The 18,900-nt window shown below is 52.0% G+C and overlaps 1 protein-coding gene across 8 annotated transcripts in view; it reads right to left on the bottom strand.

Moving 5' to 3' along the window:
- Positions 1-690: 690 nt before the first annotated feature.
- The window catches only part of LOC122377425 (protein retinal degeneration B-like), a 48,628-nt gene continuing 30,418 nt past the window's right edge, over positions 691-18,900 (bottom strand). For 3 of the 8 annotated variants that reach the window (XM_043357437.1, XM_043357435.1, XM_043357436.1), the window contains exons 10-26: positions 17,979-18,059; positions 17,464-17,601; positions 17,015-17,177; positions 16,537-16,775; positions 15,954-16,127; positions 13,388-13,547; positions 9,778-9,887; positions 9,326-9,493; positions 8,803-9,104; positions 8,186-8,425; positions 7,813-7,961; positions 5,802-5,951; positions 5,116-5,296; positions 3,555-3,693; positions 2,911-3,031; positions 1,842-1,961; positions 691-1,453 (exon numbers count right to left, since the gene is read on the bottom strand). In XM_043357437.1, the coding sequence (XP_043213372.1) occupies positions 1,312-1,453; positions 1,842-1,961; positions 2,911-3,031; positions 3,555-3,693; positions 5,116-5,296; positions 5,802-5,951; positions 7,813-7,961; positions 8,186-8,425; positions 8,803-9,104; positions 9,326-9,493; positions 9,778-9,887; positions 13,388-13,547; positions 15,954-16,127; positions 16,537-16,775; positions 17,015-17,177; positions 17,464-17,601; positions 17,979-18,059 (2,777 nt within the window). In that variant the 3' untranslated portion in view covers positions 691-1,311. Of the gene's footprint in view, positions 1,454-1,841; positions 1,962-2,910; positions 3,032-3,554; positions 3,694-5,038; positions 5,297-5,801; positions 5,952-7,812; positions 7,962-8,185; positions 8,426-8,802; positions 9,105-9,325; positions 9,494-9,777; positions 9,888-13,387; positions 13,548-15,953; positions 16,128-16,536; positions 16,776-17,014; positions 17,178-17,463; positions 17,602-17,978; positions 18,060-18,900 lie in introns of all 8 variants that reach the window. The other 5 variants (XR_006255865.1, XR_006255863.1, XM_043357439.1 and 2 more) reach the window with 3 other exon arrangements.

The following is an 18,900-nucleotide window of genomic DNA, read 5'->3' as shown; positions in this document are numbered from 1 at the left end:
TGCAAGGCATGTGAAATCGTTGAATTTATTTATCTTGCAAGTAAAAACAGAAGGGAGAAGGGGAAATAAATTTATCGCTTCACATGCACTTACAATACAAGACCAAAAACCGGCGTAAGTTACGGACTCGCTTTATGAAACGAGGCCCAGACTGGCCCAGACCAAGAGCAGACAAACAACGACCGACCCCTCGACCGACCCAAGAGATGCAAAGGACAGTGCCTGATTTGAAAAAAGAAGTGGGCTACAACTAGACATCGACGTCGTCTTCCAAAGCCCAAATAACCATGATTCTTGATTCTCGACTGTAATCGCAGCGAGGATTCTTACATTACCGAATAATTACTGGTGATCCCGGGACATTATCAATCATTTTGCGGATGCCGAGAATCTTGGCCGCACACGCTTAGACGGGGGGAGGGGAAACCAATAGAGAATGCTACGTCACGCTACCAACTGGCCAGACAAAGTTGAACTTCACACGGGCACTGAACATTTAGCATTAGTCATTGGTAAATGGTACAAAAACTACAAACTACAATCGTACTGACGACTTAACGCTACCTAAATTGCAGACCAAATCATAGAGTTTCGGACGGGTCGTGTGCCCACTGCCCCCTCCCGTAGCCCCATCACTCTATGCGATTCGAAACCTAGTCGGTCAGCCGGTGAATTTGAAACGAAATCGGATCGTAACAGTAAATTGCTGTATTGTTTCTCATTCTTTGTGACATGAGGAACTGTGTTGAAACAATTAAAATTTTGATGTCCCATCATTGACACAGACAGAAATTAAAAATTAAAAAGGCCGAGGCCACTGGGTGTACATTTCTAGTACGAGGTCATTGGTTGCAACTTGTCACTTGCACACATTGAACGTCACATTGTATCATTTGAGAATATCGCTGCGGTCGAATGAGTCACGGACCGTCGTAGGGCCACCGACCGTCATCACGTTCTACATGTCAGCTACGATAAAACTGGCCTTCGGAGGCGGGCGGGCGCGTCCCTTTCACGGCGACGCCAGGGGCGGGACTAACGGCAGAAGCAACACTGAACTTAGCGCGCCTGCACTACAACACTCATCAAGATCTAGTCAACAACAATTCGCACACGTTCCGGCTGGTAACTGCATTAAATAATACCTTAAGTCTTCTCAGCGTTTGAACATTACCACAGGTCGTTGGTCAACACACCAACGAGAAAGCGTATACAGTGACGGGCGGTCGGCGCGCGGCCGCGGAGGAGCGCGGCGCGCGCCAGCCGCCAGTCGGACGACGGACGCCGTCGGATGGCCCGGCGGGCGCCGTGCTATCTGGCCGTCTTGCCGCGAGGCGCCAGCCTGCGTCGGCTGAAGAGACCCTCGCTGGCGGAGGGCTGCTGCAGCGACGGCGACGTCGGACCGGCCGACGACGCCGACGTCGCCGGGAACGACGTAGCTCGCTTGGCAGACCTGCGACAGACGGTCGGATGACGGATAAATCTCAGTTCAAAGAATAGAGAATGACATTGAAATCTATCAAAATGTTAGGGAGTTTTTTCGTCCCCCATTAGTGTTCCCCTTTGAGTGACGGCAGCTAAGTATCGACCCACAGAAATCCCTCTCCGCGGTACCGTGAATACCGTGACGGTCGAGCTATACTATGGGACCACGAGATGCGAGCACGTTCGTCGTCTGTGGTGCAGCAGCCGAAGTGAGCTGATATTTCTATAATAAGTGAAAATAACTATCGGTTGCAAATAATGTAACATAGGAGGCAATTGAGTAATAAACTGCAATAACACCAACTGCAAGGTCCAATGTGCGTGTCCCCAGCCCACCCAGGGTATAAAACACCAACCAAAAGAAGCGTCTATGCGGCACGGGCAGTGGCGAGTGCGTCTGCTGGCCGGGCGAGGCGGGCGGCGCCGGCAGCGACTGGCCGGCAGCCGGCCACGTGGGCCGGTGCACGAGCGTGGTCCTGCGGGCGACACGGCCGTCACCGCTGGCACCCGGCAGCCGGGCTCGCCGACAGGGCCACATGCAAACCAAAACGAGCGCTACGGCCACACAGGTCGGCGACTTCAGCCGCCTCCTCGGCTGCCTGCTGCTGTGTATGTAAAACCAAACTCGTACGGCACACGGGCTAGGAAACAATACAACTCTTATCGGACATATAATGCCGAGGGGAAGCTATATGTTTTACTTTTGGGAAGAAACGATTGACCAACACAACACTAACAAATATGAGCTTAATCCAAATTTAGGCGTTTTTCGGCTGTTTGCTTTTGTATTTAAGAGTTGTGTTCTTCCTGTATTTTTGAATAAACTAATATTGCCTAAAGCGGGCATCATCGCAAACTATTAGGGCATGCGCCATGCAAAATGTACCCATTTGAAACAGCAGCCGTGCAAAATGTGTTATACCCACCTGCATAGTCGGGTCTTGATAAACTATACTTTGGATGCATGTAACGAGCTACTTAAAATCACACACCATGCATAAGATAAAGATAAAATAAAATGAACACTTTTTTGCTTCTTCATAAGCACTTATTGATGTGTTCAATTTGGAGTAAATTTATTAAGTTTGGAGCATGATTACATGTAACACATCTCTTTAAAAAATGAAAACACATGAGCCGCTTGTAATTTTAAAAGTTGCTCGTTTTTGTGACGTTTATTTTCAGCACTCCCGCCAAAAAATCTATATATTTGGTCGAGTTAACACAGAGCGCAAATTTTGTAGAAATACCCGTTATGGAAAAATTAGAAAGCTGAACGGTTTCGAAAACAAAACTTCCTTTCCAAATGAAGGGTGATTGAGATATCATCAGCTTGCGTAGCGCAATGGACGTGACGATGGTACACATAAAAATCCCTAAGTGATCGTGCCGAAGGAGGCGGACGTCCTATGCGGACCGACTCACCTTCGTCGCGTGAGGGCGGGGTTGAGCCCGAAGCAGCCGCGCGGCAGCACCATGCGAGCGTTACCCTTAGCGGCCCGGCTGCCTCCGACACTGGTCAGCTCGGCCAGGTGAGCCACATAACCTGTGAGCGTCCCGGCACACCAGTCGCCCAGTCACCGCAGGCCCCGGGCCACCGCCGCCGGGACGAACCATTGGAGCGCTGTCACCAGCCCGCAGCACACACTAGTCTAGCCCGACTAACAGATCTGTATCTGACCCACACCAAGCCGAGGGTAGGATGAGTGTGTAGGGGTAAGTCTAGCCCGACATATTTCTGCAATTGCTTGGGTGTGAGCCATGACTGGAAAAATGGAAAACTAAAAGCTTTGACTATTCTGAACCTACAGGCACGTTTGGCATCCCAATGACATGGAAAAAAAACTGAGCGAATAACCTTCATGACAACTTATTAGCCCAAATCCCAAAATCATGTTATGCCTTGGAAGCAGACGTGCATACTGCATTCTGTATTCGATCCCCATAACAAACATTGCAGAAATGATAATTTGTGATTTTAGGGCGCCCGGACTTCAGTGAGATACTCGGCGCCCATACGCTGTAGGACAAGTTAGGATGACACTCGTCACGCATCGTTTTTCGCTTACCGTCCACTAAAAAGTCGGCCTGCTGCTTTTTGGACATTTTGCCGACTATGTGGATCTGCTCGGGTCGGAGTCCCACGCTGGCGTACATGGCGATGTCCTTGCTGCTGCCGTAGCCGGCGTGTATGATCATCCTGGACTCCTGAGATCACACAGAATGGCCAACCAGTCGTCACTGACCGGCCTCAATATGAGGTGCAAGTTAGTCGGGAGCAGTAAACGTCATTTAGCTGCAAACCTTCAACAAAGGATGTAATACATAACGCACTGAAGTTTGACAACCACACATTTAGAGATAGGCATGTAGTAAATCGACATTTCTGGCCATAAAATTGCGTTATGTTACGAATCCCATCATATAAATGTTTGAATTCAATAATTGAGCGATTTAGGAAAATCCAAGGAATGAGAAGTTAAGCAACACACAGGAACACCATATGATAACAATGCTTCCACACTTCAATCATATACTTATTTCGACTAAAATGCCGTTTTCGTCACATCACTGCAAAATAAGCAGGACGGGGACTTATTTACTTTCAGGCAGGACAGTTAGAAGTCGGGTACTCCGAAACATTGTATCTGTATTTATCTGTATAATTGTTAAGATAGCGATGTTCTATAATGCTACATTAGTTACCCAAATCTCGGGGTTGTAACTACATCCCAAAGGTATGCAGCGGTATGGGGGCAAAAAGCTTCCAGCGGCGGTGGCTCGCACACAGGGGCGTAACGCCATTGGGGTAACTGGTGGTTGATCTCCAGTAACTTATGGATCGCTGGGGACCATCTCGACAAAACCAGCAAACCAATCCACTCCAATAACACATACATATTGCCGCTGGAGCGTCACGCCCAATGACCTGGAAACCATGCGTCAGATTCAGCCGTATCCGTTACATTGTGCGCTCGGGTGTTAATTCACAGATAGGTTATTCTTATCCTTCGAATGTGAGGTCAGATAATATGGACATTGGACAATGGACATGCGGCAGTTCCTGGTATCTGTCTGTCAAGGCTGTGCTTGTCCCGCAAGGTCTTGCAAAACGTGTACCTATTTTAACTGGTACTGTGAAGAAAGGGACAAAAAACGTATTTATGCTTAGTTCAGGGTCCGCTTGAAAAACCTTCCCTGCATTTACCTTGATCATTTTAGGTCATATAAGGTCAAGTCAACATATTGTGACGTTAGGCTGGCCTGTTGGATTTAAAGTGCATTAGGATAATTGGGCATGCGTGAATTATGTGCATGATGCCAGTTTATGAACACGTCGTAGTTTTGATACCAATGGTAGCGATATTATTTTGTCAGGCCACGAATATGACCCAATAAGGAACAAACTGGAGAATTCAAACACCCTGGCAGCCGCTTTGAGCAATTACAAAGACTGCGAAAGGTGTTCATTACCAGATACAAATGAAAGCGTTAACTCAGTTTTAATCGGCGACACCTTCCTACAGATGCATGCACAGAAACCCGAAAGCACCTTAGAGATGTGTTCATCCTGAACCAGAGGTGAAACGAGCGCAGCGGAGCCCGGAGGTCACGAGGTCACGTGCCCACCTCGACGAGCTGGCGCAGGTAGTCGGCCTTGTGTTTGAGCGGCTCGGTGGTCAGGCCGTCGGCGAACGACACCAGACCGTGCGGAAAGTTGTGCTGCGACAGCCAGGAGAGCACCTTGCGCCGCTGCATGTCCGGACGGCCCGTCACGTAGATGATCAGGTAGCCCAGCTCCTGCCAGTGCCTGCCATTACAGGAGGATAAACAATTGAATTATCACCTGCAGTGGTTACACACAGATATATTGGTTGGATATATGGTTACACCGTTACCGTTGACAAATCTACCCACCTCAAAACCAGCATATGTACTATATGTCAGTAGAAACTTGTAACGCGTTTTCCAAGATCGTGTTGACGCTGCGGCCTATGTCTGATCACTGGCAAGGTATAACGCAGCAGGTTTATTAATAAAACTTGTAGCTGAAGAAATGTAAGTTTGTGCTTTCGTATTAAAAAATATAACGGTTTGCGTTCAGTCAAGAGTGCTGGAAATGCCGACTGGAAAAGCAACAGACCGGGAGCATTTGGCACGCAAGAGAGCATACCATTTTTAGTGTCACCGCTTTGAATGCCAGCAAGCGAATCCATTGAGCAAAACCAGTTGAAACCATCCATTCGCCCCCTCTCACACCCACACTCACTATCAGCTAACATCCCACACAGGTGCAGCCGCCTCTCTCCACTGACCTGACGACGTCGACGGATGAGGCGCGCACCTTGGGGTCGCGTCCCGTCACAGACATACTGGCCGTGAACGAGCCGTCGATACTGAACACGACGCACTCGGTCTGCGGCGGCACCACGCACAGCTGGAAGTCGCACCACGTGTGGTCGCCCCTGGCAGACAGGCACGTGCAGTGTCAAATAACGCGTGCCGTACAGCCTGCTAGACAGCCGAGTTTACAACTGAACGTAGGTCCTTCAGCTGAAGCATTTAACCCGCGCCCTGCTGGGGGAGGGGGTGTTTGAACACCCCCCCCCTTGTTTTTTTTGCGAATATCTAAAAAATTCTACACATGTTGTGAGAATTTCAGACCAAGGTCATTCAAGGTCAGGTCACCAGGTCACTTGAAGTGACCTCACCTCATAAAAAGTTTCAATGTCTGCCATAGCTACACCGAGTGACCGATCACTTTGAAACTTTCAGCGATTGATAAGGGTAACAGTATCTATCAAATTTATATCTCGGAATTTTGATATCGGTGACCTAAGGTCAGGTCAACTTTGCGACCTCCCCATTATAAGTCAATGGGAGAAAATTGAAACGCGCCTCTTTTGGGCGAAAGACATTATAAACACTACCAAAAACTGAATTACAAGTGGTTTAGACACACTGAACATGAAAATGGTGTCCGTGACCCCTATTTCAGTCGGGGAAACTATGGTAAAATCTGCTATTTTTAGCAGTCTGCTATTTTTAGCAGAAATCTGCTAAAAATGGGTACGCATGTGACGTCATCGTACCCAAATATAGCAGATTTGGGTACGGCCCCATACAAAAGCAGATCTGCACCCTAATTGAAGCAAATGCGCATCAAATGCCTGGCAGATTCATGATGAGAATAGTGCTGAGAGTGATCTCTGCTATTTTTGTTCAGATTCGACTATTTTCAAATTCATTATTTGAAAATAGTCGGATCTGAACAAAAATATCAGAGGACATTCTCAGCACTATTCTAATCATGAATCTGGCAGGCATTTGATGCGCATTTGCTTCAATTAGGGTGCAGATCTGCTTTTGTATGGGGCCGTACCCAAATCTGCTATATTTGGGTACGATGACGTCACATGCGTACCCATTTTTAGCAGATTTCTGCTAAAAATAGCAGACTGCTAAAAATAGCAGATTTTACCATAGTTTCCCCGACTGATTTATGCCCCTGAGGTCATCTCAGGTCACGAATGGTGTCTAACAGATTTTCGCAAATAACTTTTGATAGAGGCATGCTAGAGCGGTGAAAACGCCTTAGATGTGCTCAGCTCGACGATACGGATCGACTGCTATGCAACATGACCCTTTCCGGTCAGGTCATGACCTTGACCTGAGGTCAAATTTTCAAGTTGACCTTTCAAGGTCAAGTTATAGTTCATTCGATGCGTCTTGCCGAGAGGAACACGATGCCGGTAAAAGTAAGCTCGTACAAGGCTTGGGTCAAAAGTTATTGTAGAAAAACTGTCCGAAAAAAATCGGCTATTTTTGCAGTTTTTGCCCCCTGCAGGCAAAACCGTTGACGTTAGGTCAAATCTGAGAGAATTACTCAGAAAGGGCGTTAATAGGGCTATCGAATGCGCTTTTCCGCGGCGCTGTAGCTTTATTGGTTCCCGAGTTATGCGTTGGCTTCCTGGAAATTGTCGACATTCGACCTGAAAATCGGCGAAATTTTGCCTTCAATGACCTCTGGTGATCTGACCTTTGACCTGACCAAAAAAGTGACCGAAGTGATTTCGTCATTATTTTTGGCGCTCTTTCGAACGCCGCCTTCCGCGTATCGCTACGTGGCCCAGGAGCCGAGTTAGAAGGGGGGGTGTTCAAACACACCCCCCCCCACCCCCAGCAGGGCGTGGAAATCCAGGACCCCCAGCCGGGCGCGGGTTAATCACCAATAAACTGAACGGTTTTAATCACGGTTTATTTGGACATGATCTGCCCGTCGTGGAAAGTCATGGCAAGTTCCCTTGGTATTTTGTTCCTATTCACCTGACGACCATTTTGATGGGGTACAGTCCGTATCCGAGCGCCTTGGCCGCCGGTATGGTGAAGGTCACCCGTCCACTCTTGTCGGACACCTCGGTGCCAAGTAGCAGCCAGTCGCCACCCGGCGGCTCGGCCATGTAATAAATGTCCACCTGTGATAGAGAATTAGTGATAACACGTAGAAAGTAATGTCTAACACTGTCGGAAATGACGAGTTGTGATTTTATTGCGCCCGGAATTCAGAGGTCATCGGTGACCATAAGCTAGGGAAATCACGATCTTCAAGATCCTGCAAGGAAAATGTTTTATGACACTGCTACATGACCTGTATGTCCAAGATAAAGAGCGAAGTAACTCAGCGTTCCTGTCGACCCACCTTCTCGCCGGTCAGGGAGACCATGTCGATGGGTCCGTAGGTGAAGCGCGCAGTCAGCACTTGCGGCACACCCTCGCAAACGACCACGTCGTTGCCGCGGTGGTTGGGTGTCACGTTCTTGATTTTGACCGAGGTGCGTTTCCGAATCCACTTTTCGCGCGGCTGAGCCGGGGAGAACAGGGCACCGGCAGCGCCGTCGCGGCTGTCGCCGCCGGCGCTGTGCTGATCGCCACCCAACAGCTGCCGGCACACGGGCAGATACATGACGCGCGGTATCGCTCACCGAGTCAGCGCAGTGCCAACGCCTGATCGACATGCTGATGCCTAGTCCAGTGGAAGAGAGCGAGAGGAAGATGAAGGACTGGGAGAGGGGAGGAAATGGGAGAGCAGCTGGTGGGAGAGCAGGAGGGGAGCAGGAGAGGGGAGAGGGAGGGAGTGGATATAAATTTTGAAAAGAGACACATGCCCTTATTTAAAAGATAAGCAAAATCTACTTCGCTGCACCCTTTCTTCGCAATTCGTCGGACGGAAGACAGAAGGCCAACTTTCGACACTTCTATACACATTTGACTTAAGTGCTCTCCTACATCACGACCATACCACATATTGTCTCTCACATTTCTCAGAATGAAGGCGATGGCGTCCTGGCTCTCCCAGTAGCTGGCGTGAAACAGATGCGGCAGCACCTGGGCCGGGAAGCTGGCGAGACCCTCGGGGCAGTAGAGCGCGTAGTCGATGCGCTTGCTGCCCCACCACCGCTGCACCATGTGGTTGACGGTGTGCAGGTGTAGTGTGTCCAGACCGGACATGGTGGAGAGGACGGAGGCGGCCGACTCGCGCCGGAACACGCCGCCGGCGCGCCGCTCCTCGCCGCCAGACGGCTCACCCAGCAGCTGCATATTGCTCTGAACAAACTCCACTGTGGTGGGGGGAAAAGGGCCGGGTTAAATTTTAAGACATAGTATTGAGAGGGTTGATTGAACATTAGGACAACCATTTAACAAAAAAGAAAACTCGAACTACTTCCGGAAACAATTTGTTTATTTGACACAACTAGTGCTGCAGGATTATTCCATTCGCTTGTCACAATAGGACTGTTAACAGAGCCTCCAAAGTCCGCCTCTGCCCGCAGCGACTCACGGAGGTGGGTGGGCTGTCCGTCGCCCAGCGGGTACTTGTGGTACCGACACACAGTCGCCGGCGGCACTGCAGCGAACCGGGAGCACAGCAGCGGCTCCAGCCGGCACGCCACCGGGTTAGTCGGGTGGAACAGGTTGTACACATTGTGACACGCCGGACGAGGCGGCACTGCCGGAGAAAGATGAGCTAATTCAAATAAATGTGCCAAGTCATTCAACCAAACCCACTTAAAGTAACCCAAAGAATCATAAAAACAGTCAGGCGTGTGTTATAGGAAATGAATGTTGAGTTAAATCGTGAATTCAGTCATAAAATCTTAGCGGGCGACTTCGGCGATGTCCCATTCTCAGCCCAAATCAAAAGTGTTCCTCGTCCCCTGTTGCATATTTGCTCCCGATGACTCCTCACAACCACACAAACAGCGATGTCCCCGTCTGGCTGGTTGGCCGTACCTCTGTTCTCCTCGGGCAGATACATTCGCCGACTGGCCAGCACCAGTCCGAGCGGTGCACCGAACATGAACAGGTCGGTGACGTCGAACTCGAGTCGCCAGTGGTGATCGCTGTAACCGAAACACATCGTTAGGTGCCCGGCGCCACTTTGGAACTCGAGCCACTTAGTCTTAAGAATCAAAACTGAGATTATATCCTGATACTTTTTAACGGTGGAACCCAAAACCCAACAGTATTCACCAACGCACTCTGATGAAAACAGTATAATATTCTTGTAAATGTGACGATGTGATAGTCTGGCTAGAGTCGGCGGCTGTGCCAGCTCTGATGACCCTACAGCCACTGCCTTGATCAGACCTACCAGCAGCCAGTGATAAAACAACAGTTATATCAGACTACCCACCTGCAGCCCGAGGGCCGGCGACTGCACCCGCCCACCCAGACTACCCACCTGCATCCCGAGGGCCGGCGACTGCACCCACCCACCCACCTGCAGCCCGAGGGCCTGGTGGACGCGAAAGCATGGTGGTGTGAAGAAGCCGAAGAAGCCGTGCAGCAAAGAAGGGAAGCCCGAGACGCCCTGAGGAGAGACCCTGGAAACGAAGATCTGATGGCACAATGCACAGAGAAAACCGCACAAGCGAAACAAGTTGTAAAACGTGCAAAGCTGAACGCATGGGCCCGCGAATGCGAGAAGATGGACGCGGCGACAGACAACTCGCGCCTCTACTCCACAATCAAGGCGATGGATGGACGCGGGAAGAAGCAGGGATCGACAGCTATCCTGAAAGTGCACAGAAGATCTGCAAAAACAGCGAAGGAAAAAGCAGATGTCATGGCTAAACACTATGCCCAAGTCAGCCAATCACAATACTCAGCCTCAAACCAGGAACTCAGAGACCACCAGAAGGCCAGACGACAGGCGGTGAACAAGGCGGTAGCCCAACCATGCAAGCAACACCCAAACTGCCGGGGCAAAGTCTGCCGTCCCTACAGCCTGACGGAGCTGGAAGTGGCCCTGTCTCACATGAAAACAGGTGCCCCCGGCCCGGACGGAGTGATGCCACAGATGCTGAAGGAACTCAGCACGGCGGGCAGGAAGACGCTCCTCAGAGTGCTGAACAAGAGTCTAGCATCGGGAGAGGTGCCCACCGCCTGGCGCAGAGCCAAGATCATACCGATTCACAAGAACGGGAAACCCCCGGAACAGCCGTCGTCGTACCGCCCCATCAGCCTCACCAGCTGCATCTGCAAACTGGCCGAACGCCTCCTCCAGGGCCGACTGGCGTACCTGCTCGAAGCGAATGGTACCCTCGTTCCAGAACAGGCGGGCTTCAGATCCGGCCGGTGCACAGAGGAGCAGATCGCCCGACTCGGCCAAGATATCATGGATGCCATGGAAGCGAAGCCCACCAAGAGAACAGTCCTGGTGGCTGTAGACATGACTGCCGCGTACGACCGTGTCAACAAAACCAGTCTGCTCTACAAGATGACGGACATGGATGTTCCACCATGTATGATGAGGTGGATCAGGAACTTCCTGGCAGATCGAAGAGCCAGGGTGGCATGGGACGAGACGGCATCCGCAGAGGTGAAGATGCGGGAGGGCCTGCCGCAGGGAGGAGTGATCTCACCGCTCCTGTGGCTCTGCTACATCAACGACCTGGCACCAGTGCTGCGGCGGCACGACGTGCAGATCGGCATGTACGCAGACGACCTGATCATCTACGCCAGTGACAGCAGCGTCCCCACAGCCCAGGCCAAGGTGCAGGCGGCAATGGACGAAGTAGAGGAATGGGCCTACGCCTGGAACATGACAATCAGCGCCACCAAAACCAAGACAATCTTATTCACCTCCAACGTACACGAAGTAAACTCAAAGAAAAAGGTGGACATCTGTCTGGGGGACACGATCATACAGCAAACCAGCGAAGTCACGGTGCTGGGAGTCGTCTTCGATACCCAACTGTCTTTCACCCAGCATGTACAGCAGCTGAAGGGCAAGCTGGCAAAGCGACTGCAAGTCACCAAGGCTCTGGCGGGAACCACGTGGGGTTGCAGCTCAGTAACCCTGCGAAGGATGTACTGCCAGTTCATCCAACCCGTAGCGCTGTATGGAAGCGCGGCGTACATGTCGCTGAGCCGGAAGACGAACAGGGAGAAGATGGACCAGGTCGCGGCCGCCGGAGCCCGAATCATCACGGGCTGCCCCGCCGGCACGAGGACGAGGGTGGTGATGGCGGAGGCCAACATCCGGAGCATCTCTTCTCTGGCTGAAGAACAAGGCGCGATCCTGCGAGAGAGGGTCATCCGTCTCCCTGACAGCGTCCCGGCCCGACAGACGGTCACCAGGAAGATGAGGAAGCGGCTCGTGAACCGGCAGACCTGGCGCGAAGAAGCGACCAAGATCGCGAAGGAAGCGCTGCTCGAGGAGACGGAGAGGGAGGCAATGTCCCTGCAACCGCGCCCCCCGTGGCTGTCGATGGGGAAAGGAAGGATCAGCTTCCACACGGAATCTGGTGACACCACCTCCAGACATGATCCACCGGAAAGAAGGCGAGCGGCAGCGGAGCGCGTCCTGGAATCCCTGCCGCCCACGGACTCAACCTACTACACTGACGGTTCCACGGAGAAGGGGTTTGGAGTTGGCGGAGGGGGAGTTGTCCGCATCGAGCAAGGCCGAGGCAACGCGACCTGGAGCGTACCGGCCGGCAAGTGGTCAAGCTCGTACCGGGCCGAGCAAGTGGCTTTCCTGGCAGCTGTGAGGGACGCAGCGGGAGCCCCAAAGGAAGTCAAGACGACCCGCCTGTGCACCGACTCACTCTCACTGGTAACCTTCCTCAAACAGGGTACCAGAGGGCCCGCCCCAGAAACCCTTACCGAGATATGGACAGGCCTGAACCATTTCAGTCGCAGAAAAGTGAACGTGCAAATCGTCTGGATCCCTGGCCACGCAAACATCGCGGGAAATGAGCAGGCAGACCAGGCTGCAAACACCGGAAGGACCCTCCCCCAAGAAACGGCCAAGATCGACCTCCCGTCGGCGAAAGTGGCCATCCGTGGTGTGTGCTGGAAGAAATGGTCTGGCACGTACCACACCACCGTGCCCCCGGAGCACGCACACCGGAGAGCGACGGACGGGCGCTGCCTGAAGTATGAGAGTGAATGGGCCAGACGGGACCAGGTTCTGCTCCATCAGCTGCGAGCGAACCGCTGTCCACTGCTCCAAGCCACACTAGCCAGATGGAACAGGCCGGACACCGACGGCCTGTGTCCCGAGTGTGGCGTGCCGGAGGACACGGAACACGTGGTCTGTGAATGCCCGAAATACCAGGCGGCGCGGTCTGCGCTCCTCGGCCACACCCCGACACTGACGGTGCTACAAGAGGACCCGGACGCGGTGCTGAGGTTCTTCAGGAGGACTGGCCTCCTGCCGGAGGCTCGATGATCGGCCCGCCGGAATCGCCGGACAACAGAAGAAGAAGAAGAAGCCCGAGGGCCGGCAACTGTACCAGACTACCCAGGCACCCACCTGCAGCCCGAGGGCCGGCGACTGTACCAGACTACCCACCTGCAGCCCGACGGCCGGCAGTTGCACCCGCCCACCCACCTGCATCCCGAGGGCCGGCGCGGAGACAGGTGGCGTGTGATCGGCTCGCTATCGGAGAGGGTTCGCGCGGCTCCGGCCTCGCCGGCAGCGGCCGGCCGAGCTGGGACGTCAGACTTGCAGCGGCGCAGCTCCCGAGGCTCCCTCGACGGACAGTCAGAGTCTGATGGCAAAAGGTCAGCTACTGAGTCAGAATATGAAGCACAAGATCGCCCACGACAGTGACGACAATGCCAACGACAGTCTGACGGCATAAAAGCAGCTATTGGCAGTTAGAGTGTGTGGTAAAGATCATCTACAAGCAGTCACATTATGACGGCAAAAGATCTACTACGGACAGTCAGAATCTGTCGCAACAAGAATTATCGCCTATGGATGCCGGGTAGTCTGTTTGATGCGGATAGGTAATTCGGTGAATCCGAGATCGCTTGTGGTCGAGACGTGGCTTGCGCGCAGTTTCGCCGGTAAACGCTAATGGAGGATTCCGAAAATGCAATGTTATTGTGTTACTGCGAACACAAGCTCCGTATGATTGATCCGCTTTTGATTTAGGGCTAAGCGATGAGATGTTAATCATTGCGATGAATCTGGACCATTTCACATCTGCAGCCCAGTCGCTGTCGCATGAAGACGCAGTCGCACTCAGACATCGTGGAGTGGTAGCACACAGTCGGTTCAAAACTGTTAGATTATATTTTAGATTCGGACACGAAATGCAAATTAGACTAGCGACTTCCCACAAAGCACGTTGCGAATCCAATACTTATCACCTGAGACCGAGCTAGATAAATGCAGAGATGGTCTGCGCATCATTTATAAAGAAATGTACAGGTCTCGCGGGTTTTAGCAGTAGGTTTTGCACCTAGAAAATTTAGCGTACTTCAGGCTATATCTTCGTCGTCTTAAGCTTTTAAGCGTTGAGGATGCGATCGACTTGTTGGGTAACAAGCCGGCCATGATCGTGTAAAATAGCTTCGTCGTAGATCGATTAGTTTCTGAGATATAACCGGAAATGTAAAAGTGCAAAACCTACCGCTTAATCTCGCGAGACCTGTACCTTGGGCTGAGAATGAAAGTCAGTAAAACTGGTAAAACTTACCATTCTAGAAACCAACGTACAAATTTTTCACTCTCGCTCTTTACATTACAAATGACTTTCCTCGTCTTCAATGCTCTATGCCCGAGGAGTTTCCCCTCACTGTCCCGTCGTTTGTCTAGCGACTCCAGAACAATGCGCTCACTAACGTTAATTCTTGTCTGCCTTGACCTTTGACGGCATTCATATCGTCTATTAATAGAACTTAGTAAGTCGACGCGAAATCCGGCTACGAGATTATAGTTAAATGGAATTCACAAAACAAACGGGACAGAATAGCTTCTCAGATAAGCAACAAGTTGAGATCACGTCAAATGCCCATAAGCCGGTTGAGCCTTCACTATTAAATACGCGAAGTCGTTTTTTTTTTTTTTTTGTTCGCATGGCATTGATAACAAGCCCATATAATAAGGACGTAAAATTCGGTGTAATTGAGTGGGGAAGGTGCAGAGAAAGAATAAATCGTTATACGGGATCCGCCGCGACGGACTGGTTACGAGCGAGCGAGCGCAGCGAGCGAAGTGAGTCTTTTCAATATAACGGAAAAATCTCAGTATGAGCGGCCCGGCCCGGCCCGGCCTGTAACGCTTTTGAGAGGCTTAGATCTCAGCAACCGCTGGACCGATTGCCCTGCGGTCTTTTTTGTTGGGTAGCCCCATCCCTTCTACCCCGTAATTGACTACTTTTGATACATCTCAGTGACCGTCGTGGCGTACGTGCCACGTGAAAAGCCAAGGGTGTTCAAGCTGTTTTGCAAAAGTAGTGATTTTGAAAGGCTCATATCTCAGCAGCCGCTTGGGCGATTGACTTGCGGTAATTTTTATAGGGTAGCAGCATCCCTTCTACCCAAAATAGGATACTCTCGATGCATGTGGGTCACCCCCAGTGCACGTGCAAAATACAACAATAAGAGGTGCCAAATTTGTTCCCATTTCAGTAACTTGGTAATTACTGGGGCGATTTCGCTGAAACTTGGCATACAAGTAGGCACCCACCACGCAATGCATTCCCATATGTTGCGGTTAGGGTGCTACTGCACGTGCGCACGTGCAGGGTTCCAGATCTCGAGAACGGCTGGGCCGATTGCGCTCAAATTTGGTACACGGTTGGGGACCAGTTAGTAGGGTGCCGTGCAAAAGTCATTTTGGACCCGTTTGCACGTGCGCACGTGCAGAATGCCGCTTCCAGATCTCAGGAACGGCTGGGCCGATTGCGTTCAAATTTGGCACACCGCTAGCGACCAGTTAGAAGGGTGCTTTGCGGAAGCCCGTTGGAAGCACCATCTCGCCCTTCCGCACGTGCAGGGCTCACAATCTCGCTCGCTCGTTCTTCGCCCAAAAGGCGTTTTACCGGTGTAAATATATATGTGTGTGTGTGTTTGTCAGTCGCTGCTACTCACCATACTCGGTGTCGGTGGTGTCCGCAGCCTATGGTGTATGTGCGTATGCTTGTGAGTTTGTCGCTGCTTCTCACCATACTCAGTGTCGGTGGTGGCCGCGCCGCCCAGGCCCGGCTCGGGGCGCAGCTCGCCGCTCGGACACGCCGCGAACGTGGACACGCCCGGCGAGGGGGGCGGCGCCAGGTGGTCGTCCTCGTCCCCGCCGGCAGACAGCACGTCGTACGCCAGCAGAGAGCCCATAGAGTCGGCTGTCGGGCACGGGACGCGAGTTGAAAGCGCGGGTATCTTCGCATGACAAGACAAGGACAAAAAAGGAAATGTAAAAAATTCTGTCGTGCCCCTCGTACGCCCAGCGAATCAAACAAAGGCGCAAGTGAACTTTTGAATAAAGAACTAGTGACCATAAGGAATAAAAACATCAAAGAAAGGAAACCCTGACTGCTGGATATTTGTAACCAACGAGTGAATGCAAATGAAGAACCACAATGAGAATAAACATGGAATTTCTAAGCTGCTTAAGAAACTGGCCACACGACTTAATTGCGGCCAGACTAACAATTCGTGGAGCAACTCAGAATTGGACAATGATCCGGCCGTTGTACGATCTCGCCTATAATCAGATTACACAGAACAGACCGCTAAACTGCAGCGCCTCACCGATGATGGAGACCTGTCCCTGGAAGCCGGCGCCGGCCGGTGAGCGGACGAACTCCAGGTAGACGCGGTTCATCTCGGAGGCCACCTGGGCCACCGCCTCCCGGTGGTCGGGGGCGGCGGCGGCCAGCAGCGGGATGGCGCCGATCGGCAGCGAGTCGGTGGCAGACGGCGGAGACTGGTCCGAGCCGCCGCCGCCGCCGCCGCCAGAGCACGGGGTCGTGAAACTGTACGGCGACAGGCTGCCGGAGCATATGTAGGGCGGAATGTTAGCGACGCGTCCGATATGACTGTCGAGAATTATCCCCATACAACACTATAATTACCACCAAATTAAAGACCAACTCCGAGATCATACACAATTTGGAGTTTGGAGTTTTGGAGTCGCAGACGACCAGAAGCGCGGATTTGGATTCCAAACCGTTTTTTTAATGTCAACAGTCATGAGTCTCTGTAAATGCGTCGTTCGTTCCGCTCTGACCTGGTGAGGACGGAGATGGCCTCTGCGCACATTGACGGACAGGGTACCAGTCGGATGCAGAGACGGCCCTGCAGCGCCGGGTAGTGCTGCGTCACGATGGCCTCCACAGACGCCCGGAACGTGGTGATGTCTGAGCGTTTCGTGCCGCGGTCCGTGTGCGCGTCTGACCGGGACACGGAGAGAGCGTGAGCACTGGAGGCGAACTGGGAGTACGCCTCTAGTCTAGACTCTAGGAAGACTCGTAGACGTGCAACTGTTTTAACATCAATGTAACCACAAAGATAGAGGAAATTCGGTTACACCGTTTATGCTTGTGAATGCATCCACCGAAAAAATACCGCTCAAGAGCCCATTATTGGTCCTTACTTCCGTCATACTCATGGCTCGCTCTCGGCACCTAAGTGACCCTACCAGACGCCACCATCCCTCGCCCCTCGTCCCGTCCTCACCGAGCACACTGCCCGAGTGGAGCACCAGCAGCAGGATCTCAAAGCTGCAGGAGCCGACCGCCGAGCCGGGCTGTGGACTGCCCGAGCTGACGGGCTCCGGCGGCTGGCTGGTGAGCAGGCCCGGCGACGCCGACAGCTCTGTCGGCCCATACAGGTATGATACGGACAGCACACCTACCTCACGCCCATGACTGCAGCGAGAAGTCTATGTGGCTTCCACCAGTCCTCTTGATCGAGCGAATTAGATGCGTGCCAGTCGTCCTTAAATTTAAACGAAGGATTCATTTATTGAGCTAGCTAGAACATCGAATGCTTATAGTCGAAATATAATTCCTATTAGACGCTATATTTTAGGGATTAGCTGCGAAATATTCTGGTCAGTTGAGTCCGCCCCTTGGTCTTGGTTCCTTCACTTACTGTTGCATTATCCACACTCATCTTAATGTTTCAAATGACAATGACATGACTACCGCGGGCGCGCAGTGGCCTGTCTGTTTCCTCCGGTCCCCGCTCACCGTCCTTGGTGGCTCCGGGCGGGTCGGAGAGGAGCTCCAGGCTGCTCCAGCGGGCCAGCGTGGTGCGCTCCACCACCTCCTCTGTGGACAGTGGGACGGGACCGGGCTGACGCAGACGGCACAGAGCGGCCGGCAGACCACCGACCCCGCGACTCAGCCGGCGCCCGCCCGGCCCGATACAGTCGCAGCGCCTCAGCGGCAGGGGTAACTGATATTCTGCTAATGAGCTACATAGCTCAACGCACACTCAAGTTGATGATACTGTTACCGTGCGGATTAATTCTCGGTATTATTGCCTACACTTGTTTCGCATTTAGAAAAAAAAAACAGCTTACGAACTCAACCTCCGTGTATTTCAGAGGTCTATACTGATACAGTAACTCAACGTACCTTGTTGTACTGGAAATCTCCCTGTTTCAATCACGAGCCAGTCTCATATTTTCATCACGACTCCAGATAGTCAGTCTTAAGGATTACGCCGCAGCTATCAAGCCTCCGTATATTCGGACAAAAAAGTGACTCATTTGAAGCTAATCACCTTCAATGGTAAAAATATACACCCAAATGCGGCTGAACTTTCGAGTTTGAATACCGTAGCGAATTCCCAAACGATGAGTCCAGAAGGACTACATTTCACTTTTCAGCCATGCACTCCCGAACCCAGTACTGCAGCACGCCCCATGTCCTGCAAATAGCTGTCGACTACATCCTGATGCGGCAATGTTGGTATCATTTCACCCAGCCCAATGTCAGCAGCGAGACTAGTGCCTAACAGGCGTGAGACGAGTACCATGCCAGCCAGAGCAGCGGCCGACCAGCCTGGACTATGGCGCCACGCTCCAGCGCGATGTGAGAGCAGCCGATAACAATTTCACCAGCACGACGTCTGTTGCGAGTTATTTACATATGTTCTGAGCTGCGC

This window comes from Amphibalanus amphitrite, unplaced genomic scaffold, assembly GCF_019059575.1.
Source record: "Amphibalanus amphitrite isolate SeventyFive unplaced genomic scaffold, NRLGWU_Aamphi_draft 000044F_arrow, whole genome shotgun sequence".
NCBI lineage: Eukaryota > Metazoa > Arthropoda > Thecostraca > Balanomorpha > Balanidae > Amphibalanus > Amphibalanus amphitrite.
Note: the sequence above shows the minus strand (reverse complement) of the source record. Positions and strands in the feature narration are given on the sequence as shown.